This window comes from Mastomys coucha, unplaced genomic scaffold (genome assembly GCF_008632895.1).
Source record: "Mastomys coucha isolate ucsf_1 unplaced genomic scaffold, UCSF_Mcou_1 pScaffold16, whole genome shotgun sequence".
Classification (NCBI taxonomy): Eukaryota; Metazoa; Chordata; class Mammalia; order Rodentia; family Muridae; genus Mastomys; species Mastomys coucha.
The window spans coordinates 78,060,821-78,081,876 of NW_022196898.1; the positions used below are offsets into that span (position 1 = coordinate 78,060,821).

The following is a 21,056-nucleotide window of genomic DNA, read 5'->3' on the forward strand; positions in this document are numbered from 1 at the left end:
GCAGGCGCCTGAAAAATCTGCCAAGTGCTCAGAGTCGAGAGTGGGCTGAGCTGAGTAATCTCATCAAACTAATTACTGCAATGCAGTCCTTGTGTATATTTCCTTTTGCAGAAGCTCTTCAGCTGGGACATTTGCCATGTTTTTCTCTGATACTGTGACTGAGTAAATGTCGCTCTATAATGCTATGTGATTTTCCTGTGTAGGGTGAACCAGGGCTGCCTGGGCTGCCTGGACTTCCGGGGATAAAGGTAAATACGCCGCCGACAGACTTCCTAGAACTATCATTACGAGTCAACTGCATTGGAGGAAAATATAGAAAACAGTGAATACAGGTCGTTGACAATTCTGAAGCTGTTTCCATTGATTGACTTTTTAATTGAAAATTGAGCACGTGTGTTTAAAGTTGGCCTTTGCCATCTAGACTGTATATGTCACCGCTAGCTCTATTATTCATGAAGATGAGATGAAAGCAAATTGCATTTCAAGTGAAATCATGCAAGGTCTTTAAAGTCTAGAAAGAATATCTCTTTCCCTTTAATTGTTGACTATCAACTTTTGATCCGAATTCACTGTAGCATCCCTGTAAATCACCCAGGCAACCACGTATCTGCTTCTCCATTAGAGTAAAGCCTCCAAGATGCCACACCTCCACCCCATCAGTCACTCTCACTGAGAGACGGAAACCACCCTGCTAAAGTGTTTTAACCCAGCACATGTGCTTTCCACGTAAACTCTGTGTGTCTGTTCAAATCATTGCTTATAAAGTTCAGGATTAAAACATTGTTTGCAGATTTAAATTTTTTCCATTAATTAGTTAATTTACTTACATCCCAATATCAGTCCTCTCGCTTCCCCCAGTGTCCCCTCTCACAGCCCCTCCCTCCATCTTCCTGCCTTCTTCTCTGAGAAAGGGGAGCTACCCACCTCCACAGGCTATCACCCACCCCAGCATATCAAGTCACTTCAGGACTGCGTCACTTAAAATATTAATTTTTTTTTTAAATTTTTTGAGACTTTTCCCAGGGCAACTACCAGAATTAATGTTCTATTACCCTGGCTAGAATTATTCCTTTAGAATCAATTTCATATAAATATTACCCAGAAGTAACAGAAAAGCAATACAGGTACATCTTCTGTTCTTCGGTTCTGTGTGCTATGTTATAGTGTGTTAAATGAAGTTAGTCTGATTGAAAGTTCCATGAAGTTTATAATATTTGTAGGTGATAAATACACAGAAAAAATATATCTTCTAGGTTGGGACTCGAAAATTCTGGTTCCAGTATTTTGTTAGCTTTTTCTAGATTAATATAAAAAGTTCAGATGGTTTTAAATAGATGCTTCAGTCTGACTCTTGGATAGAAAATATACTCTAAGAAATGTTTGCTAAAGAATCAAAGTCACTTGCTGCTTAGCAAGAATAATATCCCAAGTTGATATGATAGTTCATATTGCAGGACTAATTTATGACAGTTCTTCGGTAACTTCCATGCATAAGAAATGACAGTTCTTTATAAGTGACAAGATCATCAATTTTTAAATGATTTAAGGACATGTGTCTGGGTGTTAATTAGAACCTGGTGGCTTTACAATGAAGACATTTGAGGCAAAGGACATTAGAAGGACAAGGAAGTCCCTACAGCAAGAGTGTTGGCTTGTCAAGGTACAGCCTGGGGCCCTGAAATCCATTTGTCCCTTTTCCTGGGCTTTAGACACCTTTTTGGTCAAAAAGAAAGCATTATTTTTCCAAAGTGCAATGTGGATAAATACACACAGAGATGTGAATGCCTTCAGTAGCTGCCATATTTGTTATCCTTGGCTTACTTCAATGTTAAATGTCTACACTGACTCTTGACCTTTCCCTAGTCACCCATGACCTGTTCAGAAGGTCATGAACTCTCAGGATGGGGAGGTTCATAGTAACTTGTCACCTCTGGTAAATGCTTGAGTTCCCGCAGCCTGAGAAAGTGCTGGAAATACTTTGTTGAGGTGGTGTGGCTGACACTGCCCTCCTGTCCCTGACAGTGACTGCTCTGCCAGTGAACCTGTCAGTTGACAAAAACTATTATTCACTATGTTTCTCTTTGTAATGGGAATGCCATGCTTCGGCCGCTGTCTGGTGTTTGAGATCAATCGTGAGCTCTATTTTTTGGTTTAACAAGATTTATTTTCTTACTGTAGTTCAAGTGAAAGATAAGCTTTCATTATAATGGAGCAAGTGCTAAATGTTAAGTAAATAATTTTAGAGAAAAAGACAATGTAAGAGTACATTAGGGTAGTCAGTATTCATGGTACGGTCATCAAAATAGACTTAAAATGTTGGGATATCACTTCATTAACTCGGGATGCTCCTTATTAGTTGCATTTGCATCATTCTGCTAAGGTGGCAAACCACGAGACAGTTCTCATTTCATAGTTTAACAAGATTTAAAATTAAAACCCTTACACGAGACTATAGGACGTGTGGCAACTAAAACATCAGTCTCCATCTTAGACCTGTGTGTTTCTTTTATGCTCCGGAAATATTTCCTGTTGCTACCCGTGTCCTCCATGTCTGCCACTACCAGAGAGAACATGCATACGCCATCCGTTATGTCTAAGGCACTGAGGAAACTGTCCATTACATACCAGGAGAGCTTGCTTCAACACCTGTTGCTCTCGGGGAATTAGCTGGAAACTTAATGAGCACCCACATGCCTTCCGCAGCTCTCAGGGATGTGAACCAAGTGCCTAAATACAGGCACCAGACTCATCTAGCTATCACCTCAGTGTCCCACTCTGAGAAAAGTGCTAATACTGAAGGCATACGTAAAGGAAGTCACTAAGACCAGGCATGAGTTCATTTCAAACTGCTCTTGAGCTTCCTGCAGTTATTTGAAAGTCCTCTCACCATGTGGAAGGCATTTGGAATTCCTATTTCATGCATTCATGGTTCATATAGTGTCAAGATGTTCAACTGGGAAAATTAAATTATGTACAATGTACCATGCAGAAATTGATCTCCTGGAATAAGATTTGAGCTTAGAAAATTAGTTTTATGAACAAGCTTTCAAAAATGTTGGAGTTTCTCTTTTTTTTCGCCTCTTGTATCTCTGTGGATGAAAATGATTGGGACTACCTTTTCTGATATCAGATAAGAAGGCAATATTCTAAGTTGTTAATTTTGAAAATCTTATTCTTGATACTCATCTTGAAAAATATATTGTTAATGCATTCTCGTGGTTTCATGTCCCTCATAAATAGGCAGCATTGACCAGGAACCCTAGAGCAGAGCAAATCAAAGCCTTTACTGGTGCTATGACTCAGGACAAGCTTCATAATCTCCCTGCACTTCAGTTTTCTCACAAGAACCAACAGTGACCGTAGCATAGAGGTCTATGAGAATGGAGTGAATGAGTGAGTGAGTGAGTGAGGGAGGGAGGGAGGGAGGGAGTGAGTGGATGAATGAGCAAATGAATGTATGAGTGAATGAGTGAATGAATGAGTGAATGAATGAATGAATGAATGTGTGCATAGCTCCTGAGATGTCTCCCAGTCCAGAGCAAGTGACTATTGTTGATCTTTCTCTTGGGACAGCTCAGAATATTGGAACTGTTACTTATGCACCCGTTCAATATAGTATTTCCTCATGTAAATAATTTTAACCTGTAGAAAATACACCTAGTTCTACTCTATACAGATAAAAATTATAGATCCTCCTATAAAGGAATGAAGGAATGAAACCATTAAAAGCACTAAGATCACCCATCCATCCTCCCTACCACCTACGTGTATTCTGGAACACAAAAGGCAACCGTGTAGTGTCTTGAGGATGCAAGATGTCACTGTGAACATCCTCCTTCCTGATTGTTCATAGGAAAAGGACAACTTGACACGTCCCAGCTCTGTTACCTCACTAAGAATGCTTGCTTTCAGCTCTATCCATTTGCCTGAGAATCTCACAAATTTGTTTTTCTTGATGGCTGAATAATTTTTCACTGTGTAAATGTACCATATTTTCCTTATCTGTTGATGGACATCTAGACTGTTTCCAGTCCCTAGCTATTGTGAATGGACATGGATGAGCAAGTGTCACTGTAGTGAAGTATAGAGTCCTTTGGGCAAATGCCTATAGGTGTTATAGCTGGATCACATAGTAAATTTATTTCCAGCTTTTTGAACACTCTCCACACTGATTTCCACAAAGGCTGCACCAGTTTGCACTCCCACCAGCAGTGAATAAGTGTTCCCCATTCCCTCTGTCCATGACAACATTTGTTATCACTTGTTTTTGGCTTTCTTTTTATCTTGGCCATTCTGACTAGGGTAAGATAAAAATCTCAAAAGTAGTTTTAATTTACACTTCCATTACATAGCTAAGAATGTTGAACAGTTTAAAAACTAAGTCTCATCCATTTGTATTTCTTCATTTGAGAACTCTGTTTAGTTCCATGCTCCAGTTTTTAATTGAGTTGTTTGTCTTCTTAACATTTAGGGGTTTTGTTTTGCTTTAGTTCTTTGTATATTCTGCATATTAACCCCTGACAGATGTATTGGTGGGCAGGATTCTTCTTCCTTCTGTAGGCTGTCTCATTCAAATAATGGTTTGCCATACAGACACCATTTAAGTTTCAGGTAGTCCCTTGCCAGCAGTTGTTCTTAATGACTGCACCATCAGGATCCTGGTCAGATTTTCCTTTTCTGTACCTCTAGGAAAGTGTATTCCCTACTTTCTGCTCTATCAAAATCAGGACATCAGGAAGTTGATCCATTTGGAGTTGAGCTTTAAGAACATAAGAACCAACTGAGTTTCATTCTTCTACATGTAGGTATCAGTTTGAGTGGCCATTATTCATCTAGTTGTTGAAGATGCTGCCTCTTGTGCTATGTGTATTATTGGCCTCTTTGTCAAAACAATCAGGTGACTGTAGGAGTCTGGGTTTATGTGTGGATCCTCAGTTCTATTCCATTAGCCAGTATATTTGTTTTGATACTAATACCATACTGTTTTTATTACTGTAGCTCTATAGTAAAATGTAAAATCTGGTATGCTGACCTCAGCAGGGGTGGTGGTGATGGTGGTGGTGGTGGTGGTGGTGGTGTTCAAGATTATTTTGACTACCCTGGGTCTTTTATATTTCTGTATGAAAGTTAAGGTAGTTTTCAGTACCTGTGAGAAATTGAATTGAAATTATGATGCACATTTTATTGAATCTGTAGGTTGCTGATTGTAGGATGGCCATTTTGATAACATTAATCTTCCCCACCCATGAGCATGAGAGGTCTTTCCATCTTCTGGTACCTTCTTCTACTTTCTTTTTTCAGTCTTGAAGTTGTCATCGTACAAGTCTTCGTTTCCCTTGATTAACTGTATTCCGAGGTATTTCTGAGGTTCTTGTGAGTAGCATTCATTCCTGATTTCCTCTTCGGTGTGTTTATCACATGTAGGAAGGCTGCTGGAGTTCCTGAGTTGATTTTGTATCCTACTACTGTTCTGAACTGTCTTGCCTAATCCAAGACATTTTCCACAGATTTTCAATGCTTGCTTTTATCTTTCAACAGATAAAAGTAGTTCACCATATTGAGAAGTTTTAAGTAGACAGGGAAGATCTATTATAGCAGATATTACATTAAATCAGAAGAAGCTATTTAAGTAGCAACCATATCTTCAAGGTTCACCTTCCTTGAAGTTTAATGGTTTTATTCTGGCTTCCACCTTAGTGAAAACCTGGCAATCAGTTCAAGAACTTAAAAGAAGCAGAAGGGTCTAAGGTGGTAAAAAGAAAAAAAAAAAATACCTCATATCATAGGAAGTCCCCCTTGACTTAGAAGCAGTTTTCAGGAGACAGAGACATTGGCTTGGCATGTTCAGGGTTAAGTGCTCTCTGAGTACCGAAGGTTTCTTCAGAAGCTGATGGAGATGAATGGAGTCCAGCCCTCAGAAACATCAGCACATCTTGAAACTGACAAAGATAAATGTAGGGGTGTAAAATTAATTCATGGAGGAAAGGAAATAAGGAGTCCTCAGTGGATGGGTCACAGTGCATTATTGTTGCTTATGACTACTTCCTACTAGTATGAACCCCACTGAAGATGTGAGTAACGTGAGGCCCATCAGGAAACTCATGCAACCAGAAATCAGAGATTTTTAGCAGCCATAATGAAACCTCCAACCATGTCCTTCATGAAGCAAGTCTGTTAAGACCAGAACCAAACCAAACCAAACAAAATAAAACAAAACAAAATCAAAATGACAGACTTGAAAAATACATGTTTTAGGAGCAAACTTTACTTTTGTTTTCTTTTCTTTTACTTTATTTTGGTCTCTTCAATAATTTCAGAAATCAGTCACTACCAAAGCTGGCTGCCTAGCAGTTCTTCATATAACAAATGTTATTGCTGTAATTCTCCAAAGCAGGTATCATGCTGACTTGAATTCTAATTAGCCTTTAAGCAAGAAGAACACTGTATGGCTAATGCATTCTGTGTCAAGACACATTAATCAACATTATTGGGAATGCTTTTAGCACCCAGGCACATCAGCACATATTTTTCAAACCCCGTTATACTATTTTTGGGGACAATGAAAATCAGATCTGTTCAGGAATCATAAATATCAGGGAAACATGACTAGGTCTAGAGAGAGTTTTTAGACAGGTTAGGAAAATGATATATTTTACTTCTCTAATTGATAATGACTTATAAAATAAAGTAAATAGTAGTAAATGAAAAACCAGATATTATTCTGGGAGTGAGAACTAATCAGTTAGGACTTTCTGGCCACCATTCTGCCTAACAGATGGTATGTTCTGGAAGTCTATATAGAAACATCTGGCAAGCCATTTCTGTAAATGAAACTGCCTCTCTCTATCTCTCATCCTTCCTTTTTTTTCACTGGAATAACAACCCCTGCTAAGGATTTGTTGGTTCCTCTCACCTTTATGAAGGCTATCCTAGTGACCATGTAGAAGATAGGGTGTAGCCATCAGAAATATGGCCCCACTACTCTTAGAAAGTCATTAAGACTTTATTATGGGATTCTAAGATGTCATGAAATCTCTAGCAACCATTAGATTTCAGAAAACGTTCCTAAAAATTTCCCATCTTTGCTTCATGTTTTTGTAATATAGATGGGCATTGGTTGTTGGACATGGTTGTTGTCATGGTTGGTGGACATGACTCTAGTGGTTGTTGCTCTCATAGTTGATGAACATAATATAATGGTAGTGGTTGTTGCTATCATGGTTGACGAACATGATGGTAGTGGTTGTTGCTCTCATGGTTGGTGGGCATGATTGTAGTGGTTGTTGCTCTCATGGTTGGTGGGCATGATTGTAGTGGTTGTTGCTCTCATGGTTGGTGGGCATGATTGTAGTGGTTGTTGCTCTCATGGTTGACGAACATGATTGTAGTGGTTGTTGCTCTCATGGTTGGTGGGCATGATTGTAGTGGCTGTTGCTCTCATGGTTGGTGGGCATGATTGTAGTGGCTGTTGCTCTCATGGTTGGTGGGCATGATTGTAGTGGTTGTTGCTCTCATGGTTGGTGGGCATGATTGTAGTGGTTGTTGCTCTCATGGTTGGTGGACATGATTGTAGTGGCTGTTGCTCTCATGGTTGGTGGGCATGATTGTAGTGGTTGTTGCTCTCATGGCTGGTGGGCATGATTGTAGTGGCTACTGTGGTTCTTTTGTTTCCCTTTAGCTTTTGTGCAGGAGACTTCACATTCAAGTTGCTATTACAGTGAGATATTTTGGGGTGGTGGTTTTTGGCAGGGAATAGGTAATAGTTGAAGAAACTGACTACAAACAAAAAATATATCCTACTCAAAATTAAACCAGAGACATTTTATTCATTGTTAATTAAATTGCATATTGTATGAAATAAAACCCAATCTTGCCAAATTAGACCAGGAAAAAAATGTAAGAAAGGTAACATTGGTATGTAGGGGGTTTCCCTCCATAAAAATCTCTTTAATGTCTGGCTTAAAAGATGACAGCTGAATTCTCATCGACATTTCAACATTCAATTTCTAAATCTGTTGTTTGTGGTTAAGTATTTTCTACACCTCAGATAGGTACTTGGACAAAGAAAGGTTATAGTAGTTTATTTAGATAGAATTGTTGATATTCTTTGATATAAGCAAGTGGCTGTGTCTAAAAGGTGAGCCCTCCTACAGAATCTGAAGCCACATCACTCAGATGCTAAAGGACAAAAGCAAAGAGTCTTTGCATATTCAAGGACAGTCTAACCTTTAAGCCCTCTTCAGCAGTCTAAGGCCAGGATTTCCCCAGTACATTTTCTGAACCACTACTGTAAGCCCAGAAGATAAGAAAGGTTAAGAACCCAAGATCCTAGTGGAGATCTTCAAGCCCTGCCTATATCAGTAATAGTTTCTAAAGTCTGAGAGAGGAGTCCAGTAAGTACCTCCTTCCCATCCCATCATATCCCATCACGAGATGAGCAAGATAGAGCCATGACCCTAAAGTTACAGAGTGCTCTCAGAGGAGACAGACACAAACTTGCAATCCTATAACTAGATATGTTGAGATTTGCCTTGAATACATCAGAATATGGCATGTGTTAAGATATATGTATGTGACTGGTGCTCTTTTTTGGAGTGGTGATCATGAGCAACTAACGATACTAAAAGCCTTTCAAACCATGTACTAAAATTAGTGATACTATCAAATCTGTTGCTGGGTTATATCTCTTGAAATTAAGTAATTTTACCCCAGACATTCCATTTAAAAATTTTAATGTTTTTTAAAGGAAGGAAAATGCCTTTATCTACCTGCTGAGATAGCAATGCCTTACATATTTGTGAATAATGCAATTGCATGCCTATTTGTAAACTAAACACTAACTCAAATAAGGAATGAGGTTCTACAACTTTTGCCCTTCTTTTTATTTGTGTGCTTTAATGACGCTTCCATTTGATTGGCTAAAGAGATCACTTTATTTTTTGCCTGAAAAAGTGTTAAGAGTTCAAGTTTACAAGAAAACATCCAGCCACTACATTACAATTTCAGAACACTATGAACATAAGTGCATGACCAATGATGCTAATATCCATTCCAGAATTGTTCTTGAAAGTAGTGAGAAGGCACATATTCAGATATACTGTAGCATATAATATCAGTATCAGTAAGATACTATTACTTTATTAAAAGTGTTTTATTTATAAGTCAATGTATCCTGAATAGTATTTTTGTTTATGAATTAACAAATTGTTTTGCTAAAGGTTGAATTATTCATGAATGATTTTCTGAAAAATTCAGGTTTTTATTTTGAAATATTAAGAGTTGTGTCAAAATATTTGCCAAGGATTTCCCTTCCAGTAGGTAGAAGACTATGGGACCAAGTAGAATAGGAACTATAGGAAATAGCCTTAGCATCAACTTGAACCGGTAGGTCCAACCCTTCTCCTCCTGTTCTCTGAGTGCCCAAGTCAGAGGAAATCTGTGAATGGTGTGTCACCTGAAATGTTTTGTCATGATGACACCATTCTGTTCCCAACAACTTACTTTATATATATAGTATGTTGTAAATATTCAGTTGTTTGAAACATAGATTCAGAAATTTTAACATATTCATCAAACACACTCTCTGCCTTCTGTTTAACTCCCAGTTCCATGAAACAAGGTTCAGTGACAGTTGTCTTAGAGGGAAGTCAATCATACCAGTAATTCTTCCAGAAATAATGCAAGCATAAATAAATCAGGAAATATGGAAATAGAACCATTATGGGTTTTGCTTTAAATTTTGGTTATGTATTTTATACTTTAAGCAATTTTGTTTCCCTTGACTAGTTAAAAAGAAAATAAACTTTATGAATAATCATGACAATGTGAACACCAATTCAGATTTGGGTTGGTTTGAGGTTTTTGTTTTGTTTTATTTTGTTTTGTTTTTTAACACCAAATATATAGTTCCTTTTCTAACACCATGTCTCTAGCTTTCTGATTCAGACATCAACTAGATGTCTTCAGTAGAAACCTATTCTGTCTCTGTCCTTATTAGCCTCAGATGTCATGGATTTTAGGACCAATCCTGCAAGATTAACTTCAGTTCAGTTGCAAGTAGGAAATTCTGGGGTTACTTGGATTATCTGCACTTTTTCTGATATGGCTATGAATTTAGGGCAGTGATTCTCAACCTTTCTAATGCTGTAACTCTTTAATCCTCATGTTGTGATGACCTCAAACCACAAAATTATTTTCAACGCTACTTCATAACTGAAGTTTTGCTACTGTTATGAATTGTAATATAAATATCTGATATGCAGAATATCTGATATGTGACCCTGTGAAGGGGGTTCTTGAACTCCCAAAGGGGTCACAACCTGCGTGTTGAAAATCACTAATTTAGGGGTTCTCAGTACACCCATTTTAGGAATTGGCTTGAATGAGTCATGGTTCAGGAAAACACTGTGCTGTGCTTGCTGTTATAATTTATTATAAATTATAATAAATATTATTTTAAAAGTCCCAGTGAATAGGGCACTGTCTAGAAGACCACCAGCCAAAACGAGCCCCTGTCCTTGTAGATCTGAATGCCCTACCCTCCTGGCACATTACTGTGTCTGCTGACTTGCAAAGTCTGTGCTAGCCCTCTCAGTTAAGAGTTCCTGCACGGCTGATATAATCTCTACCATCTAGTGATCGAATCCCATCTCCAGCCATTCCCCCCTCTCCTAGGTTAAGAGAGAGAATAGAAAACTCCACTTTTCTAGCCATCCTATTGGTTCCTTACTGTTTGAGAATCTCTAGGAGGCTTGCTTTGAGTCTCAGCATTTGCACCAGTTCAGGTATGTTTAGAAGGGACTAGTTACAAGCAACAAAGGCCGTCCTTTACCATTCCTGTAGCCCAGAGGGATCTAAGGCTTAGAAGATCTATTCCAAGACCTGAGTACCATTTATTGTGCCACAGATGAATTCCCTCCAGGTAACAGAAATAATGTTTGAGAGGTATGGCAAGAAGAGGGATTTTTTTTTCCTTTGAAACTGAACATTATGAAGTTGCTCCCCTGCCCATATCCATTGTTTCCATTATATAACATTACCTACCACCTTATCCTAAAAAGGAAAACAGTTGGCTTATAGTCTGCAAAAGGCAAGAGTTTAAGCCGAGCATAGCAGACGCCTCTGGCTCTGAGTCCCTGAAGAGACTGCAATGGATGAGGAATGCAGGGCTGTGTTCTCTTTAGAAGACTCTAAGGGGAGGGAGCATCCACTACCAAGCTCCCTCACAAGGTTCTTGGCAGACCTCAGCCCTTGGACTGTGGCAGCTCCATCCGGCTACTCAAAGCAGAGCAGTTTGCTCCCCTCAAAACAAGTGACCCAAGTGGGAAACTACAGGAGAGACAGTGCCCTAAATAGAAGCCACTCTTCACAGCTTAGACTCATTCAGATGGGATGTCCTTTCACTCCCAGGATATCTTAGTTAGCAGATTTACACAGTGAGTCTATACTTGACTCAAGGGGGAAAGATTTCACAAGGCTATGGATACATAAATGTGGTCTTGTAAGCCCTTCCGCATCCAACCAAACACAATAGGTCTTAATGTGATGAATGGCAAGAAACACCAGACGACCGATGAGAGAAGAAATTATCGTAAACTCATTTATCCAGTATCCTTGTCACTTTCTAAAGCGTCTCTGGAGCTTTGCTCTGAATTTTCACTGATGATCATCTTATAGTAAGTGGCTTGACCTCAGCTAGAACAGTTGTACATAATCAAGGAAATGGCATTGCAATGGGAAGAACTGAGTGTACCATCTGATGAATAATGCCTTTGCATGCCATCTTTTTTAAAGGGAGAACCAGGCTTCATTGGTCCTCAAGGAGAACCGGGCTTACCAGGGTTACCAGGAACAAAAGTAAGTCGACCTTTAATTCCCCTTACTTTCCTGTGAAAATTGTGTCATCTCTGTCAAAAGAAAAGGTGAGATGACTCTACTATTTAGGTGACCAGATATTTCTGCCTTAGAACGGAGGCAGCCTGATCCACCCAGGCATGCAATTGGAAATTATATCCAGGAAGCCTTAGGCATCGTGGCAGGTGGGTGGAATAGAGTAGTTGTTAAAGATTGTCCTCTAGATTCCTCAGTAAGGGTTGTGATGCCACTGGCCTCCCAGCTGCCTGGAAAAGTAACTAAGCAGAAAGAAGGGCTGGAGGTGGCCATCCCCTGCTCTTCCTCATCCATTTTAGGATACATTTGTAAATTGGACACTAATCCCATCCCCACAGATGTCACAGAGATGTCTAAAGACTGCACTCCACAAGGATCTACCCTAAATGGTGTTTTCAGAAGTATTCTATAATGAAAAACATCTCTTAGTGTTCTTCTTGGCAACCATAAAGAGGACCCTGAAAGCAAAAGCTGTATGCTCCCACGCAAAAAGAATACAGTGCTGCAGGTAGTCTCAAGCCTGGAGTTCTTGCTTTATCTACCCATAAGACATAAAAAGATAGGACTCTGAGGATGGAGCTGTGCTCGTGACAGACTCATGAATCCAAGGGGCAAAGTGACATCAACGTAGAGTCATTTATTTTTAAACCATGGCAGACTCTGGTTCGGTGAGTTCTGCATTCACCAGAAATAAGCCAGGGGTGATTTCCAATAGTTAAAGAACTACGTCATGGTCTATTCAGACAGACTAGTCCTCATTTCTACTTTGGTCAAGTGAAAATAACTTTAATCCTAGTAAGTAGAAAGTATTCATTGCCTAAGGGGGCTGGAACTCGGTAGGATTTTGCAATGGTTGTTTTCCAAAGAAATCTCACTTTCACATAATGAGCTATCAGGCCCATTAGCAAAATATGGAAATTTTCTGTTTAAGCCTGAACAGATCCACACAAGACAGACCTTTCTTAGAGAGAAAATAAATTGTCTGTTGATATGAAAACTGTTGCTTTTTTTATTTTTATTTTATTTATTTATTTATTTTGATCTTGGAGCTTTAAAGCCAGGAGAGGAGAGAAGGTGGCCAGGCAGAGAGGTATACCCACGACCATGGGAGGAGAGGAAGTCCCAGCAGGGGAAGCCATTGGGATCTCCTGCAGAGTTTTGCTATAGAGAGGAAGGTAGAAGAAACCCAGGCGGTAGGGTCACCTATCCCTAAATACGCTTTTTATGGATAACTGCTGTACCACTTGATAGTTTCCTAGACAGGGAGATCCAGACATAGAGCCATGAAGTTGGCAGTGATTGCTGTTATGGAGGAACGCAGCACGATTCTGAGGGGCTGACACTTTACTCTGAACCTCAAGGAGAGCAAAGGGATGTGACGTACCTGTGTGGTATTCCTGCAAGCCAGTAGATGCTCAGAAAGCCATTTTTAGCAATGTTCTAAGCATAATTGTTAGCTGAATTGCCTATCTTAACAAGAGTTGGATCCTGAGGGAAAATTTCCAATTTAAACATCTATTCTGACCCAGCAATGGTCTTTTACAATTTTTGTAGATGATCTGGATTTTTATCCCTAATAATAGATCTAAATAAATAAATAAATAAATAAATGAACAAAGATGGTATGTCTAACTTGCAGGGCACTGAAGATAGATCCTAAAAAGGAAAGATTAATAGCTTCTAGATATCTGTAGTAAGGATGGCATGACCCCAAGGACTGTCTCTGTGCCTTTGTCTAAGCTACGTCTGCCTAGAAAACTTTCTGTCAGATGCAAGGAGACAGGGTACCATGGCACAAAGCATGGAACTTCACCACTAAACATTTGTGCTAAACATTTGCTAGAATTACTTAAAATTTGCTACAGAATATGAATAGGTGTCCATTTTACAATAATAATAAATTAATAATAGACCCTATTGATACCCTTTAAAAGTCTTTACATTTTTTCACATAGCTGAATAATAGGCATTTAACAAACTATTTCCTTGTGTATAAAATGGAGATTATAAGGAAGAATTGCATTACTACTTGGAGAGTTCTAAAAACACAGGAAGAACATCAATGAGTGAATGGGTGGGTGGGTGGGTGGATCAGTGGCTAGGTAGGTAAACATGTATGTACATACATGTATGCATACATATATAAATATAGGCACCGCTAAGGAGGGGGCTTACTAGGGGAATTGACTCATGTGGTTATAGAGGCAAAGATGTCTAAGATAAGCCAGTTATCCACAAACCAGAAGAATGCTAGGAACGCAGCTCTCTCCAGGCCTGAAGGTTTCAGAATCCTAGAAGCTGATACTGAAACTCCAACGCAGCAGTTAAAGGTCTGAGATGGGGTGCCTGGTGCTAATCTTGCCATGGAGGCAGAAGACTGTAGTGTGCTGTCATGGGCAGGAAAAGGAGCTCCAGAGGGAGAGACAGCTTGTCTGTTCTCTGCCTTTTGTTCTATCCATCCCAAGCCAACTATTTTAAGGGTAAGCCTTCCCCACTCAGCCCACTGACCGATGTGCAGTCTCCTCATGGAAACAAAAGAATGCTTTAGCCGCTCCGTAGGAGCTCACTGACCCAGTCAAGACGGCACCAAAAATTAACACTCTCAGGTTGGTTTGTGCACATAGCGGGATCAGTCGTGTTCAGAGATTAACATAGTACAGTACACTGTGGATAATCAGCAGTGCTCTGTTAACCTTGGTTTTACTGAGCTCCTGTATTCTTTGCCAGAGAACAGCCATTGCATGGCTGCTACTTATCTGTTTTGTGATTTGTGACAGGGTGAACGTGGGGAGGCGGGGCCTCCTGGAAGAGGTGAACGAGGGGATCCTGGAGCCCCGGGGCCAAAGGTCAGTTATTCTTATATTACCAGAGAGCAGTCATTGGTCTGAGAATGCATGCCTCTTGCTGTAGAACGCACAGCTAACTCTTCAGCAGATATAAAAACAACCCAAATCGCAAACATCTCATTGAAATGCACACTGGCGGCTAGTGATTTTGCAGCTCAACTTTTCTTGTTTACTCCGTGCAGCTCAGTGAAGAAATGTAATAGCATCTCTGGATGTAAATGGACAGGTGCTGCTATGTTACACATTATCACTCAATGTGTGGTACAGCCGGCTGAGGAAAAAAAAAAAAAAAACCTCATTGCCGGGTGCTGTGTTCGTTTCCATGGTAACTTGATGGCCTGTAACACCTTGAAAATATTAGAGCCAAGGTTTTATTTGCCTACGCAATCTCTATTTACCTAAACATCATGCAAGCTAACATGGTGACATGCTAGGCTAATAGCCAGCCCCTCTTGGAGACAGAGGGAGTGATGTAGTCTCTGAAGAGAAGGAAATCTATGTGTATAAGCCCTGTGCCTAAGAGTCGCTCACAGAGCCCTCCCCAGCCACTGAGGGAAAACTGTCCCCAAAGTCATAATGGGTAGAGGTTGACAAAGACCAGGGAAGGAGCCCCTGCTGTGGCGCTATGTATGCCGTGTATCACTATAGCCAACACTGTTCAGCACTGTGTCGGGCAGGGCAGGTAAAGTGTGTCCGTGATTCCTCTTGATTCTGAGCCACTGTTCTTACCTTCCCTGTCCTTCTTTTTCTCATCTGCATACTCTCTTACAATAGGGGAAGCAAGGTGAATCAGGAGCTAGAGGCCCAAAGGGGTCAAAGGTCAGTAACCTACACCCTTTTTGATGTGACTGCAGGCCTTCGAGATCTGTGTCTTTTGCTTTGTCCACAGAGAATCCTGTTGTAGATAAAAATCCTTTTTCTTTTGGGGGGTTTACATTCCGTTCGTCTGTGTGATTGTATCACCAGACATTTGGCTTCTTTTCCTTTGTTTTTGTCTGATCTCATTTTTTATACTATTCTTTGTTTAATGTGTATGTGTGTGTGTGTGTGCGTGTGTTGTGCTGTGTGCCACAAGACACATGTGGAGGTCAGAGGATAATCCATGGGAATCAATCCCTTCCCTCCATGACCTGGGATCCAGGGATGGAATTCAGGTTGTCAGGCTTGGTGGCCAGTGCCTTTACCTGCTGAGTCATTCGCTAGCCCCCTTCAGACTATGCTGAGTCATTCCCTAGCCCCCTTCAGACTATTCTTTAAGAGAGGATGTATTTCCTGTTTCCTGAGACTCGCTTACTTGGGAAAATGGATAATTTATATATTGTATGCTCTTCATTTTCATTTCCTGTCTTTGTGACAAATGCTCGTGTTATACTTTAGTTTGTTAGCTGACTTCGTTCAGAGAGGTAAAAATGTCACCCTAGGACTAGGAACCTGGCTCAGTCAGTAAGACTGCTTCCTGTACATGTGAGGCTCTGAGTTTGGATCCTCAGAATCCACAAAATAACTGAAGCTCCTGCACTCCTGCAGGAAGATAGGAGGAAAGAGAAGGGACTTCCCAGAAGCCAGCTTGGCCCACACTGTGGAAAAATACCAAAGAGACCTTGTTTCAAATTAGGTAGAAGATGAGCACAGACAAGGTTGTCCTCTGACCTGCACACACTCACTGTGACTCAAGGCAGACACCTGCACACTCGTTAAATAATAATAAAAATAAAATGTCACCACCAATAGCAGTGGTCCCTTCGCTGTGATGCTTATAAATAGCATGTATAGTGTCGCTTAAAATATTGTTAGCTAATAACCAGAACAAATATAAAAGTGGGACTAGAGATTAGAGATTGTTAGTTCCCTAGAGATTAGAGCCTGCTAATTCCTTATGGATGGCGTTAACTATTATGGCCTGGGTTAGTAGTAAAACCTGCATAGGAAGAATTGTAACTGTGCAGTGCCCTGCTCCTCAGTGGTCCTTGTCTACAGACAGGGAGATGATTTCAATTTCATATAGAAAGGAACTCTACTTTTAAATTATTTTTAATTTAAATACACCAAGATTTAAACGTTTTCTACTCCTTGCCTATTTAATGTCAGATCATTTGGAGAGTTTAGACTATTCTTGGTATCTCTGTAGGTGGGGTTATGACACTGTAAATAAAATCCCAGAGATTGTTTCTTACTGCTTTGAAAGAAAAAAGTGAGAAGGCAGAAAGGGGGTGCAGAGAGAAAGAGAAGAAGGGGAGGGGAGCATAAAGGAAGCCTGGCCAACGCGCTCTATCTGGCTGCTCTCCACTTCAACACGAGTGTTAAAATCGCTGCAGGTAGATCTCTAGCATCAGAGGGAGGTCTAGCCTCCGACCTTACACTCCCATTCTCCCTAGAATGAGCTCTCTATTCCTTCCTGTCCCAATTATCTCTATTCTGTTTCTTCTCCGGGAACAGTGGCCGTGGTGGCTTGACCCTTTTCCCTTTACTCAGACTCCTTCAGAGGAGAGCGGCCCTGTTCAGTCTGAAGATAAAGGTCGCTTCAGGCACCATGGAAATTTCTCACTTTGCTTTTGCAAGTCCCACCCAGCCAGAGAGTACACAGCCAGTCTGATTGCTTCAAGATACCCTGATTTTCGAGAAGGGTTGGCGTGACGGTGATGGTTGCTTCCTACGTGTGCAGTTCCCGTTTAAAGTGCTGCTGTGTGGTACCAAATGACTCTTCTTTGTAGGTGATCGATTTCCATAGCAGTGGTCCTCCAGCTCATTTACTCTTCTGGGTTTTTTGTTTGTCTTTTTGTTTTGTTTTGTGGCCAAAGGGTGATCGTGGAGACAAAGGAGACTCTGGAGCTCTGGGACCACGGGTGAGTGTTTTCTTGTCCAAACTCAGATTCAAAGGCATGTCCGTGTAATTTTTGTGAGCAGCACCTGAACAGACGGTGCACACCAAAAGCATTAGTGGGATCCTTGCCTGCATCCTCGCTATTTGTCTTGTCATCCAGGAGCAGGTGCTCCACAGATTCTTACCATACAACATGCTCTATGTTGGAACAAAAAGTAGAAATCCTTCAGCTACCCAGCTAATGAGACTCCCATTTTCCAGTTAAGACAATAGTCCATATATTTATACGCCTCAGGAAAGTCAGGGAATAGGATATGGGTCATGCAAGTTCTGCAGGAGATGCACTGGGTAGAATAAAAGTCTAGATGTGTAGAGAGAGACGTGTGCTCTAGTAGTCTTGAATGGGAGTGTGATTTGTGGACTATAATATTCTTTTCTGTTTTCCATTCCCTCTAATTTTGGATAAATTGGGACATATGAATAACAGTCCTGTGGGGAAGCCAAGCATCTCCTACAGAGCCCTGTTCAGTGTTGCTCTAGTCTTAAGGAATGAGGAAGCAACCTATGACGTATGGATGAGTAGAAGGGGGTTAGGGTTATCCTAATGAATACAAAGACAGCCAATAATAATTTCCAAGATGCAAAGTTAACTTGTGCTTTGAAATCAGTTTCATATCTACCATAGACAGGAGGTTAGAGCTGGTCCCTCTCCATTACAATATGAACGAAACTTAAATGCAATTATTATTCTGAAATGCACCTGTGTCTTAGTAAGGAAATAACAGTCAAGGGAGGGAGCCTCAGGCTACTCCACTTTTACAACCATCTTGTATATTATTCTAACACCTTTGACTTTCTCTTGGATTGTTTTGGTCACAGGGTCCACCTGGGCAAAAGGGAGATCCAGGAGCCACTGAGATCATAGACTACAATGGCAACCTCCATGAGGCCTTACAGGCAAGTGGCTATACTCTACACACAGAGAATGACACACAGATATGTGTGTTGGTTTTCTGTTGCTGTGATAAAATACCAGGCCCAACCACAACTTATGAAACAGGCTTATTTTAGCTTATGGTTCCAGAAGGCTAGAATTTATAATGGCATTAAGGCATGGCATCAGACACAGGACGCTGAGAGCCCAGATCTTCTGTTGAAAACCTGAGGCAGAGAATAAACCAGAAGTGGGGTGAGGCTCTGAATTCTCAAACCCTGCTGCCCCCAGGATGTGCCGCCTCCAGCTGTATCGCCTGTGTCACCTCCCCAAATGTCACCACCAACTGGGGACTGAGTGTTCAAATACCGGAGCCTATGGGGGACATTTTCCTTCAAACCACCACAACTGGCCCATGCAGCTCACCGCTGACTTCTCTGTCCACCACTTCCTTGAAGCACATCTACTCCCTCTGAAGCCCACCTGTCTCCTTCCCCAGTAATCTTTAATTTGTACCATTATAAATTCCTGCTTTTGTTTCCCTTTTACTTTTAAATATTCCTAAACCTTGTCAAGTATAAGTGTTATGTTCGTTTAGGCAAATGTTTGCTTCCTTGCTCAGAGAGGTAATTTAACAAAGCTGAGCAGGAGGTGAACTGAATCAGTTGGGTCCAGATTTCATCTGTCTGACTTACCAGACAAGTGACCTGGCCAGTTCTTTTCACTTTTGTGTGCCTCTATTTCTCCATATTTGAAATGAAGGTATGAGCTGGGAATACCTCATTGCGCTATTGGGAGCCAATTACTAAGTATATGTCCTACACTTAGAAGGCTACCTTGTGGTCTTCAGGCTGCTTCTGTGGCTACTATTCCATTTATCTCTTTTCACTCAGTGAAAAAGAGTAGCTTGCCCTCCTGCCCTTGCTTCTTATTTGTCCTTTCTGTTTTATACATGTTGATCATACTGTCTACCACCAAGTAGTGACCCTCAGGTAAAGTCTGTAATAATCATTGCCCTCAACTTTCCTGTGACACTTCTACCGAATCGCTGTCCTTTCAAAAGTCTTTTTGCCTTAGCTGGCCTTCTGCTCTCAGTTGTTTCCTTTGTTTCCTCTAGCAAAGCTATTCTCTTTCGGTATTCCACACACTTTACCCATCCTGACTTTGGCTAGCCTGAAGTCTCTGGTCTTTCCTTAGGTACAACAGTTATTCCTCTGTGTAGAAGCAAGCTGTTCCCTGTCGGTTCTGCCATTTCTGGGGTCTTGTTGATGTATGGCTCCAGCTGTTTGGAAGAGTTTCTCCATGACCACATGTTTTCCTGACTGACTTGCACAAAGACACCCTGTTCTGCTGGGTACTTTTCCCACCTAGTACATGACTCATCTTTATCAACTAACTGCTAGAGGCTACTGATACCATGTGTCTTCCTCTTGCTCAAGACAGAAGGTTTAGAAGCATCTTACAGCTGTTCTTGAAATCTGTTCTAGCAAGAGCTTAGCATCCCTGCATACTCATCCTGTACATCCCCAAATATTGGTCCACAGGCTGTTTACTTCATATCTAACACCAGACCAATCCTGTGACCAATTTTGCCTCCCTGGTATCTCCTTGCCCTTCTGATCTAACCTGTGAATGCCTCTAAGGCTGATTTTTTTTCATAAGCTGCCATTATTTTTATTATTGTAATTTGCTAAAAATCTCTTTATAAGTCCTGATTGCCTACTGGACCAAGACCAAACTCCTCCATCTGACATCATTTAAGGCTCTACCCTGCTATATTTTCTTCCAAGATATTTTTTCCCATTACATGGCCATTTTTATCGTATCTCCACAAATCTCTTTTGCCTAGGTTCATTCATTACTTTTCCTGTCTTTTATCCTTGAATCTGGTCATAAATTTAGTGCTGTCACCAGCTGGGTTTTTCTTCTAAGTCCATACAGTACAAGTCAGGGTCTACTATTGTAACATATGATTATTCTCTAATCACAGAATTGGTTTTGGTTTTTAAATACCATGCTCTACATTTCTTGGTGACAGAAAATATGTCCTATGTTTATATTGCCTGGGCTTGTAAATGTGCAGTGAACAGTTAGTGATTAGATGAATGATTATACTTTCTGTGTACAAGCCATTTCTTAGCTTAAAAACACACAGGATGCCTTAACTACGTCCCTCTACTTTATACCTATTTTAATATTTCTATCCTCGTGATTTTGCCAATGTGGTCTAATTTTCATAGCTTATGTGGACTTCACTACCGCTGCTGGCTTTTTTTTATTTCCATGTTTCCTATCTGGACAGACATGGATTCGATAGTATTTTCAGCCAACAGCCTGGTTTAGCATTCCTCATTACAAGTGGCTTAAACACAAACCTTGGGATTGTTGTTAACTTCTTGAGCCAATTTTCTAAATGTTTCCCTTTCCCACTACAAGTTGATAATTTTATACGGCGAGACAAAGAACAGGCAGGTTTGTTTTTTTGATTTTGTTTGTTTTGTTCTTGTGTTTGTTTTTTGTCGTTGGACCTACAATGTTTTCAACATTCTTACTTAGTAAAATAGGG

At 40.5% G+C, this 21,056-nt stretch overlaps 1 protein-coding gene across 21 annotated transcripts in view; it reads left to right on the forward strand.

The window, feature by feature from the left end:
* Col25a1 (collagen type XXV alpha 1 chain) overlaps positions 1–21,056 on the forward strand; it is a 407,882-nt gene that overhangs the window by 341,477 nt on the left and 45,349 nt on the right. For 15 of the 21 annotated variants that reach the window (XM_031375495.1, XM_031375508.1, XM_031375493.1 and 12 more), the window contains 6 exons: positions 204–248; positions 11,794–11,856; positions 14,667–14,735; positions 15,510–15,554; positions 17,534–17,578; positions 18,436–18,513. In XM_031375495.1, the coding sequence (XP_031231355.1) occupies positions 204–248; positions 11,794–11,856; positions 14,667–14,735; positions 15,510–15,554; positions 17,534–17,578; positions 18,436–18,513 (345 nt within the window). The remainder of the gene's footprint in view (positions 1–203; positions 249–11,793; positions 11,857–14,666; positions 14,736–15,509; positions 15,555–17,533; positions 17,579–18,435; positions 18,514–21,056) is intronic. The other 6 variants (XM_031375504.1, XM_031375515.1, XM_031375502.1 and 3 more) reach the window with 2 other exon arrangements.